The 12,847-nt window shown below is 38.3% G+C and overlaps 1 protein-coding gene across 1 annotated transcript; it reads left to right on the top strand.

The window, feature by feature from the left end:
* The first annotated feature begins 11,539 nt into the window (after positions 1 to 11,539).
* On the top strand, positions 11,540 to 12,625 carry LOC122069310 (TIR-only protein-like). Its single transcript, XM_042633303.1, has 2 exons — positions 11,540 to 12,036; positions 12,532 to 12,625. Exons 1-2 carry the CDS (start codon positions 11,540 to 11,542, stop codon positions 12,623 to 12,625), a joined length of 591 nt encoding a protein of 196 aa, XP_042489237.1.
* The last annotated feature ends 222 nt before the right edge of the window (positions 12,626 to 12,847 follow it).

Below are 12,847 nucleotides of genomic sequence, written 5' to 3'. Positions count from 1 at the left end.
CCCCCCCCAAAAAAAAAAAAATTTAGTGCCAGCTAAGAATGAGAAATGTGATTCAAATTAGAGGATGGTTAACATTTTTTTACCAAAGACAGGCAACGACTACTAAATTCTCCAACTATAATATTACAAACAAATGGATCCTTCCTCAAAATGACTATGATTAAAGAAATCCAGTCAAGATACCTACTTGATCACAAAAACATTAACATTATAGTGATCTATCAAAAGGTTTTCTTTCCCATTTCTTTGGAATGTGATAAGACCACCCCACAAAAAGCTGCATGACTGCCCAAGTATTCTCCATGACTGCATTGTCAATTTCATCCGCATGATCAGAAGTATCTTCCACTTCAAAACGAAAAATGAAAGAATGAATAAATTGTCAACAACCAAGGGTGTCAAAAGGAGAAAGATTGGGAAGGGAAAGAGAATACCTGATCCATGCTCAATGAAATGCCTGTTACAATAAATAACAAAATTATCAGTACTTTGCAGACAAGAGTTAAAATAGCCAACGTAACTCAGAAACATCACATTCAAGATGTCCTTTCTACATTAATGGAAAATTAAACAGGTACTAAGCTGTAGAAGCATTATGTTTCTAAGGATGGAACTCTCAAGGGAATAAAAGGGAAAAAAAAAAAGGTTTAACCAACAACCAAATTAACAGCTGATTGGATAAATTCCAACAATACAGCAACAAGTCACTTAATCTCTGGGTTTTTTTTTTTCTTCCCACATAAACTCCTCAAAGACACCACAGTGTTGACCTGATCAGCAATGTTAATACTCTTACACAGCTGTAAACTCCATAAAAACCAAACCACCACAGCAATATAATAAATTACTTTTATATAAATAAATATAATCTCCAGAGATTGGAGTCATATGAACAGAGTGGGGGTTGCAAAAGAGTGAAAAAAGACCTAAGATGCTCTTTCTGAATAAGTTGGTGAAGTTGTTACACAGTCCTACGTCAACATAACAGATATCCTCCCAAAACTCGAAGTCCTGAACATTAGTATTTCCTATTAACTGATTACAACATTTACAGAATTAGACCTGGTTAAGTGTACCAAAATGAATTGATTGTCATCTTATCCTCTCCCATTGTAATTTTAATCCTTTTTTAAAGGGTAGGGAGGGATGCGGAGAGAACTAGTAACCTTCAAAGAACAATAGAAAACATTTATCTGAAACTTGGATTCCACACCATTAGTTCAGCTGCTCACTAGGTGGATGTTAGAACTCTAGATCCAGTATGTCATCAAGCTTCAGAAAATTCGGTCAACATTGACCAAACAACAATGTGCTTCAGCAAGCTCATGGCCCAACTAATTTGAGATTATTCCTCTCTGCAATTGAGCTATAAGTAGGCACATAGACAAGCATCCCTAGGAACAGTTGAGATAAATACCAGAGGTATCTTTTCAGAACATCTAGACTTATCGATTTTGAAATTTTTTTCCTTTGTTACATCTTTATTAGGAATTGACTTATGTTAAGAAGTTCTGAAGAGCTTCAATTTTCTGGGTTGAATTGTAAACAAGGGTATTTTTCTAAGTAGCAATTTTCACCACCTCTCTTTTTTTTTTTGTTAACCAAGGTGTCTGAACCAGCTTACGCGCACCTTGACTAATCCTCGGGGAGACTAGCGCAGCAATCAACCACCACGGTCTCTACTTAAATCGCAGATGCACAGATGGGAAATCAAACTTGAGACCGTGCGCCTATCCACACAATCCCCGATTCGCCCTAATCATTTGGGCAACCTAAGGATGGGTGATACTGGGAATTACATTAAGTTTTTTTTTTTTGCTAGAAGGTTATTTCATTAAAGGAAAAAGGAATGAAAACAAGATTACATAAAGACAGGCCGAGGCCACTAGAGCAACTTAAACCCTCCACCTTCGGCATGGCCATCAGCAGAGGGAGCAAGTAGCGCTCTAACAGAACCGATATATATGCCTGTTCAATATGTCATTTTCCAAGTCCTCAACAATGTGTCTTGGGAAGGACACCGAGGATTCAAAGATCCCAGATTTTGACGCCTTTTTAGCCAGAAAATCCTCTATCGAGTTAGCTTCACGAAAATAGTGAGAGATCTTCCAGGGGATAGACTTCAAAAAGGGGATAGCGTGGAGCCATATTTGGAGAATGAACCACGGGATATGATTCCTCTGAACAATAGCTACCACCGCAGACGAGTCTGATTCAATCCACAGACCACTAACACCCAACGACCTAGCCATCAAGATCCCTTCCATGACTACCTCGAATTCAGTCTCATAAATTTTTTTAATACCCAAAAATATGCTAAACGAGTCACAAACCTACCCTTCACTGTCTCGGGCAATGCTCCCTACACTTGCCCTGCCTTGCCCGGGTTTCTCAGAGAACTACCATCTACATTAATCGTTATCCAGTTTCTTAGAGGTTTACACCAGTGAACTTCCAGGGGCGGAATGAATCTTGGATTTTCCATAGGCAGACCAAGCTTCCTACAATAAGCAACATCGTTGGGCATTTTAACCTCCCCCTTGAACCACCCTAGGCAGAGAACGAGCTCTTGGCGGCTAAAATAAAAAATGTGCCTTGCACTTCTGGAGGAGTTCTCATTGTATCTTCTATTCCTCTTCCACCATATGTTTGCCGCCAAAATAGAAAAACCCATAAGCCATGGATTTTTCAGATTTATTGCACGGGCCTTGTCTTTCCACCATGAAAACAAATTATCCATTACTTGATGATGATGCTAGCCAATATCAAAACATTCTACAAACTTTTTCCATACCCAGGAAGAAAAAGCACAACTAAGAAAGATGTGGCTAGCTCTCTCTTCAGTCTGCTTGCAGAGCACACATCTGGAGGCAAGGGAGACCCCCTTCCTTTTGATCTGTTCGTCAGTAGGGAGCTTTCCATGGGCCAATCGCCACCTCAGGGTAGAGTACCTAGGAGAAAGGCTTTTTCGCCACACCATCGAGCGCCATTGAATTTTTGAACCCTTTTTTATGATGTCTTCCCATGCCGAGGCAGCAGAGAAAGAACCCAAAGGCGTCAATTTCCAAATACACTTATCTTCAGCTGTATCTGCAGGGAGCATCACCTCTGGATTTGCTTAAAAATATTGCTCAGCTCTTCCGAATTCACCTGAGGGAGGGCCCATTCCCCGTTTCTAATAAAATCCCCCACCTTGGCGTTAAAGCTGAGAGGAGGAACAACCGATGTCTATATTTCGTCTATCATAGAAGTTGGGCCCAATCACTTGTCCTTCCAGAAACTAGCAAGATTGCCATTGCCAATGATCCATCGCTCACTCTCTTCCACAAAATGATGGGAATGAGATTAAGTTATGTTTTCATAGTACAAGAAAAAAATAGTTTAGTTTTACAGGCCGACTTCTGTGACAGAGGAATGCTGATACTAAAGGCGTATACTACGCCTCCTCACATATATTCATTATTAGAAAAAAAAAAAAGAACTGTTATTGATGGGAGCCCAAAATGATTGCCCTATCCCACATGAAGAATTTCTACTGCTATTGATGCTTCCATATGCGCTCTCATTGGTCCCTATGCTGCTGTAGTCATTGCCTTTTAGGAAACCCTCTCCCTATATTATTTTTTTTTTAAATGAAAATATGATAATGAATAGGAAGAAAAGTGCTATCTGATCGCATGGCCTCTGCACTACCGTTGGATCAATAATGGGCCCACACATTGCATAAATAAGAGTTGGGTATTTTTGTATTTCCTAAGGGCAAAGCCATCATTTTGCCCCCCACTGGAGGCTAGATCCTCTCCTAGACCATGACCTCCTGCAACAATCTCACACAATTTATTGGACAATAGTTGGTGTGAGATTGTTGCAGGAGGTCATGGTCCAGGAGAGGATCTAGTCCCCCCAACTGTGTCTCAACAAAGGGGCCACTCCACCAGGTAGTCTTCTTGAGATTAAGTTGAGAGGGCGTACAGAACCCTGCTTAGAACCCTCCGGATTGGGAGCTATAAATAAGGTCCCGACATGGCTTCATCCCACATGCATACTTCTTCTTCTTCTTCTTCTTCTTTTTAATTTTTTTTTTTTAATTTTTTTTTTATTTATTATTATTTATTTATTTATTATTATTTTTTTTTTATGTCAGCAACTTAACTGAAAAAGTGATGAACAAGCTGTTCTGTAGCAGAAGCAACTGCAGGGTAACTGAGAATGCCCGGCTGTATGATGTCTTCATCAACCATCGAGAGATGGACACCAGGTACAACATCGCTAGCTAGCTTGCTTTACGATCGTTTCGTCTATCAAAAGCTCCATCCCTTCTTAGGTTACAAGAGAATTAAGCCCGGCGAATAGCTCTTGGAGAACATTGAAACTGGTTCTTACTTCTGTCGCCATGAATTGGCTCTCATGACAGAATATGAGAAGGTCATTCCCATCTTCTATAATGTCAAGCACTCTGACCTTGTGCTTGTGGATGATGGAAATTATTTGGCCAACGAGCTGCACAAGTTTAGATGGGCACTTGAGCTGGCCAAGCGCAGGGTTGGCCTCCCTTTTGATTCTTGCAATGGGTAAGGACCCAGTACTAAAGGCTTTTCTATTGTTGAAAAAGAGTTGTTTCACATGAAAAAACAATTCTTGTAGTTCTGGTTGCAAGGGAAATAAATTGAAAGAAAGTGAATTCATATCAATACTAAACTTCTAAAAAAAAATGGCAAATTTTGTAATCATTACCTAATTTATGATGGGTTGATCTGTTTGTAACCAAGCAGGTTACAAACTTAAAACTTAAGTTGTAATCATACTTTATTCGTCCCTCAACGTATTGATTATCATTTTTTGCAAAGGGTATTTTAGTGTAATTTCATATAAAACAGAGTTAATGCCTATAGTGATTCGGATCCATCGGGTCTTACCCAGAAAAAAAATAGGATCCGTCGGGTTGGTGCATGATGATGCTTCGTCTTCTTTTTTCTTCATGTAAGTACCTCCCTCCTCAAGCGGTACTTATCCAAAACAATCACCTCTGCAACTTCAACGGACGGTAATTTCCTCTCTCTAATGAATCTTTGATTCTTTTGGTCCCCCTATCTCTCACTCCCTTCCTATTCTCGCCTCCTATGCACCGACCTCCTCCTCCTTCCCCACCATTTTCTCTTTCCCTATTCCCATCTCTCCACCCATCACCCACATCCTCTGCACCACTGATCTCTCTGTCTTTCAATGAAATAGAGTCAAGCTATGCTTTTCCCTTTCTCTTCCTTTATTATATTCTCTTTCAAGAACTTCGAACTTCATTTTTTTTTCTAGTTAATGTTTGAGCAGCCATTCGTGAGAACAAGAAAGGAGAGTATCAGAGATCAGATCGTCACTATATAGAGGCAGGATCTTGAAATGGAGGTAAAAGGGGGTGCTATTGGATTGCAAGTTAGCTCTGCGAAAAGGATTGTGCACATCAAAGAGTCTCCGATTTCAGTTTTCTGATCTTCTTGATATCCGACAAGATTTTTTAGTACTTAGTACAATGTTAGCTGTCTATCTCGTGGATCCACCTTCACTCAGGAAGGTTTGCATCTGCTCCGCATACACTTTTATCTATTTGATGGGATAATTATACCTTTATCCTTAGCAGTTAAGATCCATTGAATATGTGGCCAAGGGCAAAATAGAAAAGAAAAAATGGTTACAATAATCACTTGTAGCCGCATCAGTTACAAACAAATTAACCCATTTATGATTATCAAAATTTGAAATTTAGTTATTAAATTTTACTTCACATACTTTCCAATTACCTCTTTTGATTGGGAAAAAAAAATATTGAAAATAAAAAATAAAGATTATATTTGAACACCAAATACGATACGAGTTTTAAGAATGTTATTCATGATTTAAAAGAAAAAAAGAAAAAAAGTTTTAAGTAAGTTATACAATCATGATTACAAAAATGTTCATTTTTTTCTTTTTAAATCAATTTTATTTTCCTTCTTCTCATTTCTCCTCATTTCACTTGCAACAAGATACAACATGTAATTCTATCCAAAAAACACACACACACAACACAACACACACATATATATATATATAAATCTATTTTCTATAAATTGATTTCTAATTGATTTTGAACTAGGGGTACAAATTTGACCTGACAAGCTTGAGCCCACCCAAAACTCTGTCTTGAGTTTGGTTGGGCCTAGGTTGCACTTTATCAGCTTGAGGGCTAGGCCAGGGTGGGATTATTAGGATGGGCCAGCCCTGGCTGCGGCCTTGAGTGTAGACTCTTATGAGTTTCAAATTACTGATCATATTTATTTTTATGGTGAGTGATTCTTTGTCAAGGAACACATTCTACACCAGTGCTCTCTTTGTTTATCTCTCTCCTTCCCCAAACAAAGTGTAGAGGTAATACATGGGAGTGCTGATCACATAGGCCAAGCTCCCAATCAAAGTTCTTTTTCTCTTTCTTTATAAAACTTGGATCACATGTTTGATGGCTTGTGCTGTTTCAATGGCTTCTAGATGCTCGTTATGTCATGAAGAATCGGAATCTATGGACCATATATTTTTATCTTATCATTTTTCAATAATGGTATGGTCTGATCTCCTTCAGGTGTTTGAGCTGAATTGGTTGGGTTTTCCCTCCATCCAAGAACTGTTTTCTTGGTGGAAAAGAAAGTGTCTCTCTTTTTCTTTGAAGCAAATCTGGTTTGCCTCTCTCATATTTGGCCTCCATTAGATTTGGCTCGAAGGAACCGTAGAAGATATGACTCTAGTGATAGGCTTCCTGGCTTAGTGACAAGAGCTTTTTTTTTTTTTTTTTTTTGACTTGCAAGGGTTTACCTATATTTCTTCAGTGTTGGTTAAGAATATAAAGGAATTGCAGCTAACGTCCTCCATCTGCCTTACTAGAGTGAGGCCCAGACAGGAGAGAATTCAAGAATTGCTTTGGGCACGTCCTCGAGAGGGGTGTTTCAAAATAAACATTGACTGATGCTCATTAGGCAACCCGGGCTACGCAGGTGCTAGGGGAATAATTCGAAACCACAGGGGTTATACTGTGAGATGCTTTGCCTACTTTGTTGGAATTGTTTCCAACTTTGATGTAGAATTTGCTGCCTTCTTTAAGACAATACGAATTGCCAAGGAACTGAATTTGAATTGGATTGAGGTTGAAGGCGATTCGCAAGCTGTTGTGTGGTGCATTGTGAAAGGTTTAATTCCATGGAATCAAAGGCAAGTGTGGTTTTCTTATTTGGAATTTTTAAATAGTATCCAATGGAATATGACTCATTGCTACGGGGAAGTCAATGTAGTTGCAGATGGCCTAGCGAAACATGCTGCCGCGACTAGATCCTCTGCAGAATGGGACTCTCCTCCTAGATTTTCTACAAATGATATTGAGTGGGACGCAATGGAAAAGCCTAGGTTCCGGTTCTCGTAAATATTATGCTACTTTTGAAGATGTAGTTTCTTTTAATAGACTTAATTCCCTCTCTGCTGATGGCCATGCCAAAGGTGGAGTTGGGACTTAAGTTTGTTCAGATTTGTCTGTTTGGATTTCTTTGTATTATTCTCATTATTTTTTAATATATTCTTTGCTGACCTTAAGGAAAAAAAAAAATCATCGATGCCATAGAAAGCTCTCTCTCTCTCTCTCTCTCTCTCTCCAGTGGCTGAAGTGTTTTGTTGCACTATTGGTCATAAGCCCAGATAAAGTGATACACCTTTGACATGAGCGAGTCAAGTTAGAAAACTTAAAGAAAAAAAAAATTAACATGACTCGCCCTGACCAGGTTTTGAGATGAACAAGTCAAATCCAGAGTCCAATTGAGTTATTGGTTAGATGGAAGCATAAGAGGTTTAACCTATTGCCACCTCATTTGGCATCATTTTTGTAACTCACAAAGAGCAACAAGAAGGAGAATATGCTTTTATTCCCCCACCCCCTTCCTTTCGGGAACATGAGGCACCTAAAAGGTTTCCATGCACGATTATCCTGTGTCACCTTAATGGTGAAGAACTCTTTATTAGAGGGATTCTCAATAAAATCTTGAAAAAATGATCTCGTCAAGGTTATGCATGTACATAAAACAAATTAGGTGAACGCTGTTGCAGGTTCAATAGAATCCTTTATCTCCATGAGTGGGTTGTACAGACACTCAAGCAAATAAGGAACGAAAGCCTAATTTTCAAGCAAAAGCTAGCCTAGAACTATAGAAGCATGTCACCTATAATTGGCTCGAACCATTTGCTACAATAATAGAGGGTCGTATCCATGTCCTCATTCCACCCAAGGAAGATCTCAAAGTATGAAGCAAGCATCGACCACCATCAATGGTGATGTTTGGATTGACTCATCATCAAAAGCTTGTCATCATTAAGGAGAGGGTGCCCAAGTATATGTAAGTCTTCAAGCATGCCACATATAATTGGATTGAACCACCATCCTATTTTCCATTTATAGGGATAATATGATCAACTTGGAACTATTGGGGACTTGAGTAGAACTCTCATCCTCAAAAAGCTAACCATTAAAGAGAAGGTGAGCACAAGTGCCTATAATTCTCCACATCAAGCTACTCACTTCCGTTGTCGGATTATTAACTTTCCACATGGAACCTCAACAATCTCCTCCAAGCGGAAGCCACTGAGATCTTCTCATCTTCTCCTCCACACTGGAAACATCGGATTACCACACCATAGCTCTACCACAAACCCTGCCATAACCTTGGCTCTAATATTACCTGATAGGTATTTGGGTAGAAACTCATTCTTAAAACCTACTACTGAAGTTGGTGTATACTCACTTACAAATTTTTTTTTGGATAGATAATTCACTATAGTGCAAAGAAAAGAAAAGAGAATTGGGGAGGGATTACAAAACTCAGGCCAAACAACTTATAAACAACCAAATTTATGAGCAGGGCTCAAGCGGGAAAAAAAAAAGAAGCAACTTGCCTACAAAAGGAACCTAACAACACCTCAAAGCATCAATTGATCTCTGAGCGACAGAAAAATTCCAGCAACTTACTCTCACACAGCCAAGTCACATGGATGTCGCATTTGCTAACCAGGAATAAGTTTATGCCCGACTCCTTTCCTTCAAGGGATGAGACTGCACATTTACCATGAACATCCAGCTTGATATCTCTTAAAATCATCGGTTTTTGTTTTAGTCTTCTTTTGAAAAGTCTTTAAATTTCTCTCTTTCCATACATGATTTATAGTAGAGCAGAAAGTCAATTTACCGATTGATCTAATGGACTCACTCTCGAATTCCTTCGCCACCCACAGAGCTTCAGCCTCAATATTTGCAGTAAACCGATGAAAAGGGATGCAAAAGCTACGACTGTCTTTCCAAAACTGACCAGTAAAAACGCATTAAAAAAATTGATGGTTAGGAAACTCCAATCCAGCCCAAAAAAAAGCAGCAGAAAGCTGAGTATAAGTTTTTATATTCTTTGAAAGGCGAAGATAAGTTCTTATATTCTCTATCGTAATATTACATTTTATAGCCATTCTTAAGGTTGTAGATATGAGTTTAAAAGACTTTGGCTTCTACTCCTACCGCATCTGCTGCTGTTATTGCTCGTTCCATGGAAAAAGTTAATGATTGTTTCTAACTTCAAAAAAAATGATTCATTCAACGACGAAAACTTTAAACAGTTTTTAGAAACATTTAAAACCGACTTGCACTACCTAGCCAAACACAATGGGTGGACACACCTTTCTCATACAATAGTAGTTTGAATTTTTATTTTATTATTATTATTATTTTTTTAAATCATTTAAAACCAAGATGCACTCCCTGTACGTCGATATTTTCTCATACAAAGACCGCATTTTGAATTTTACATATTTTTTAAATCATTTAAAACCAACATGATTCTTCCTAGACAAACATACATACAATGTCCAGATCCTCTCCTGGAACATAACCTCTTGTAATAATTTCATGCCATCCATTAGGTCTGAGTTGGGAGGGAAAAGGTTTAGGAGAGGTTACCTTTTTGGGTATTAATATATATTTTTAAGAAAAAAGTTTAGTGGGCTAGGTGGTTTTAAATGATTTTAAAAGGAAATAAAATTCAAATACTACCATTGTATGAGAACAGTAGTCTACGAAGTATGGAGGCCAGAACCTCTCGTGGACCATGACCTCTTGCAACAATCTCATACCATATATTGGGTGTGGGTAGGGAGGGAGAAGGATTAGGAGAGGTTACTTCTTAAACGACTAGTTGATATTATAATTTATAGGAGAGGGATAGGTATGTTGCCAATATACAATATGCTAGCGGACAATACCAATAGGAGTAAGACTGTCATTTCAAAAGGGGAAGAGAGAATTAGACACAGTGGAGGCTAGTTTATGATATACTGGTAGAATACCTCAACTTTTTCCATAATTTATACTTGATTAATTAGGTGCATAGCTTATTTAAAAAAAAAATAATATATAAGATGCATAAACATTAAAGGATCATTGGGTTCATTTTAACAAAGATCAACAAATGGGTGGGGGATTTGAACTTGTTAAACCAGCAACCTGTATCTACTCCAAACGCAACCCATGATGAGCCTTTTGACTGGCCATATTACCAAAGGCTCTTACATAGTGGCGAGAGGGTTGAGTTCTAGTTAAGATGGAAGTTTTATTGATGCACAATCTCAGGCAGCATAGGCCACGGTTATATTTGTTCATAGTGATTGTATCATGGTTCCATGGTTTTATTATCTGAAAAAAAAAGGGACCCTTCAACGAGCAATTGATATTATATTTTATACATGATCCTTTTTAAACGAGAAGTTGATGATATTATAGTTTTATACAGGGTCCTCCTCAAACAAGCAGTTGATATCATATTTTCTACTTTTATCAAAAAATAAAAATGGTATTATATTTTATATGCCTCTACCAAAAAATGAAGATATTAACAGTTGATATTATAGTTTATATTTAACCAAAAGAAAAAAAAAGTAAAGATATTATAGTTTAACTTGACTAGGTGCAGATAAAAGGACCATAGAGCGGGTCCATCCCATGGTCCTTAAACTAGTAGTTGATATTATATTTTATGGATAAAGAAGCATCCTTGTCGCGCAGCCTTGTACCAAACACAGAAAAGATAAAGTGACTACCCTATCCCTGTGAAAAAAAAAATTACCCCTTTTGATGTCTCATGTGTGCCCCTCATTGCCCCGCATTGGTACAAGACCACGCAATCACATGGTGCATTCTACATATAAAGGCACGAAGGGCACATCATGTCATTCAGTCAGTTGCAGCTAACATTTAGGTCATGTAAAGGCATGTCATTCTGTCTGTTGCAGCTAATATCTAGGTCACTGCATCAGTTCGATGTTAAAGAGGCCTTTCTTCATGGGGGCTTCTACGAATAGGTTTATATGATGAGTCTTCCACAAGGTTTTCGAATTCAAGGAGAGGAAGAGAGTTTGCCGGTGAAAAAAAAAAAAAAAAAGTGATATATGGTCTCAAGCATTCTCCCTAGACTTTTGTTTTATCGAAGTGAAAAGCGAGATGTATCGTTCCCTATCTAAGTGTTTAGGTGGCAAGATTTTCAATAGCAAAAGGCACACAAGCACCAGCTGTAGAATTACTCACAGGTCGAGGCTCTGTGACGTCTTCATTAACCACCGAGGGATGGACACTAAGCGCAATATTGCTGTATTGCTTTACGATCGTTTTGTCCAGCTAGAGCTCCACCCCTTCCTGGATTATAGGAGCATGAAACCTGGGGACGAGCTCTTGGTGAATATTGAAACTGTCATACGTGAGTGTAAGGTTGGGGTGGCCATCTTCTCTCCAAATTATTGCACTTCTTACTTCTGTCTCCATGAATTGGCTCTCATGACAGAGTACCAGAAGAAGATCATTCCCATCTTCTATGATGTCAACCCATCTGATCTTGTGGTTGTTGATGATGGAAGCTATCCAGCCAAGGAGCTACACAGGTTCAGATTGGCGCTTGAGCATGCCAAGGGTAGAGTGGGCCTCCCTTTTGATCCGTCTAACGGGTAAAGATCAAGTACATCAAACACGCTTCCATTTTGCACATTCATTTTTTTCCATAATATGTGTTTTAAACAGATTTACTTGTACCATTACACCGATATAGAATTTGGTACGTATCAATATTGGCCTCTACGGCTCTACCTCGGCCGATTCAACAGGCGCTCTCTTCTCTCTCTCTCCCTGCAATTTTTCTGGGACGATTGATAGCAATAGTGGATTGAGTCCTTGTACGAAAACCATTTTTGTATGAGGCTGATTTGCATGGAATTCACCTAATAACCAACTCTATGGTGGATCAGCAGAATGATTCTCATACGAGGAAATGTGATGCACACTCTTCTCTTTGTGCCGTATGAACGTTTTTTTTTTGTTTAATAATTTTTTTAGTAAATCTGGTCTCTGCTTGATTCATTTTTATCTTTTTCATGTTTTAAAGCTAAGAATTTCCTGAGATTTTGAACCATTCTGATGATTGTTTTCTACAATGGGTTTTCAAGGGATTGGTCGGATCTGCTAAAGAGAGCTTCGGACAGCGTTGTGGAAAGCTTGATGGGGTTAGATGCAGAAGAGAAAAAGTGCCAGCGTCAATAGAAAGTGGAATCAAACAGACCCTTGCATGCATGTATAAAGAGTAGCGGTTGCCAATAACAAAATTCACACTTAATTTGTAACTTTAAAAAAAAAAGCACACTTAATTTGGTTCCATGTACTTCCAAATGTTCATCATTTTTTTTAAAAGTTAAATACACAAAATTAGAGTAATTAAATTATAATAGAAAACAGAGAAATAACAATTTATTACATTTGACAAAA

This window comes from Macadamia integrifolia, unplaced genomic scaffold, assembly GCF_013358625.1.
Source record: "Macadamia integrifolia cultivar HAES 741 unplaced genomic scaffold, SCU_Mint_v3 scaffold577, whole genome shotgun sequence".
Taxonomy (NCBI): domain Eukaryota; kingdom Viridiplantae; phylum Streptophyta; class Magnoliopsida; order Proteales; family Proteaceae; genus Macadamia; species Macadamia integrifolia.
Note: the sequence above shows the minus strand (reverse complement) of the source record. Positions and strands in the feature narration are given on the sequence as shown.

Coding starts and splice junctions, on each gene's coding strand:
- LOC122069310 (XM_042633303.1), top strand. CDS start 11,540: ATGTATCGTTCCCTATCTAAGTGTTTAGGTGGCAAGATTTTCAATAGC. Junction 12,037..12,531: donor CCTTTTGATCCGTCTAACGG/GTAAAGATCAAG, acceptor TGGGTTTTCAAG/GGATTGGTCGGATCTGCTAA.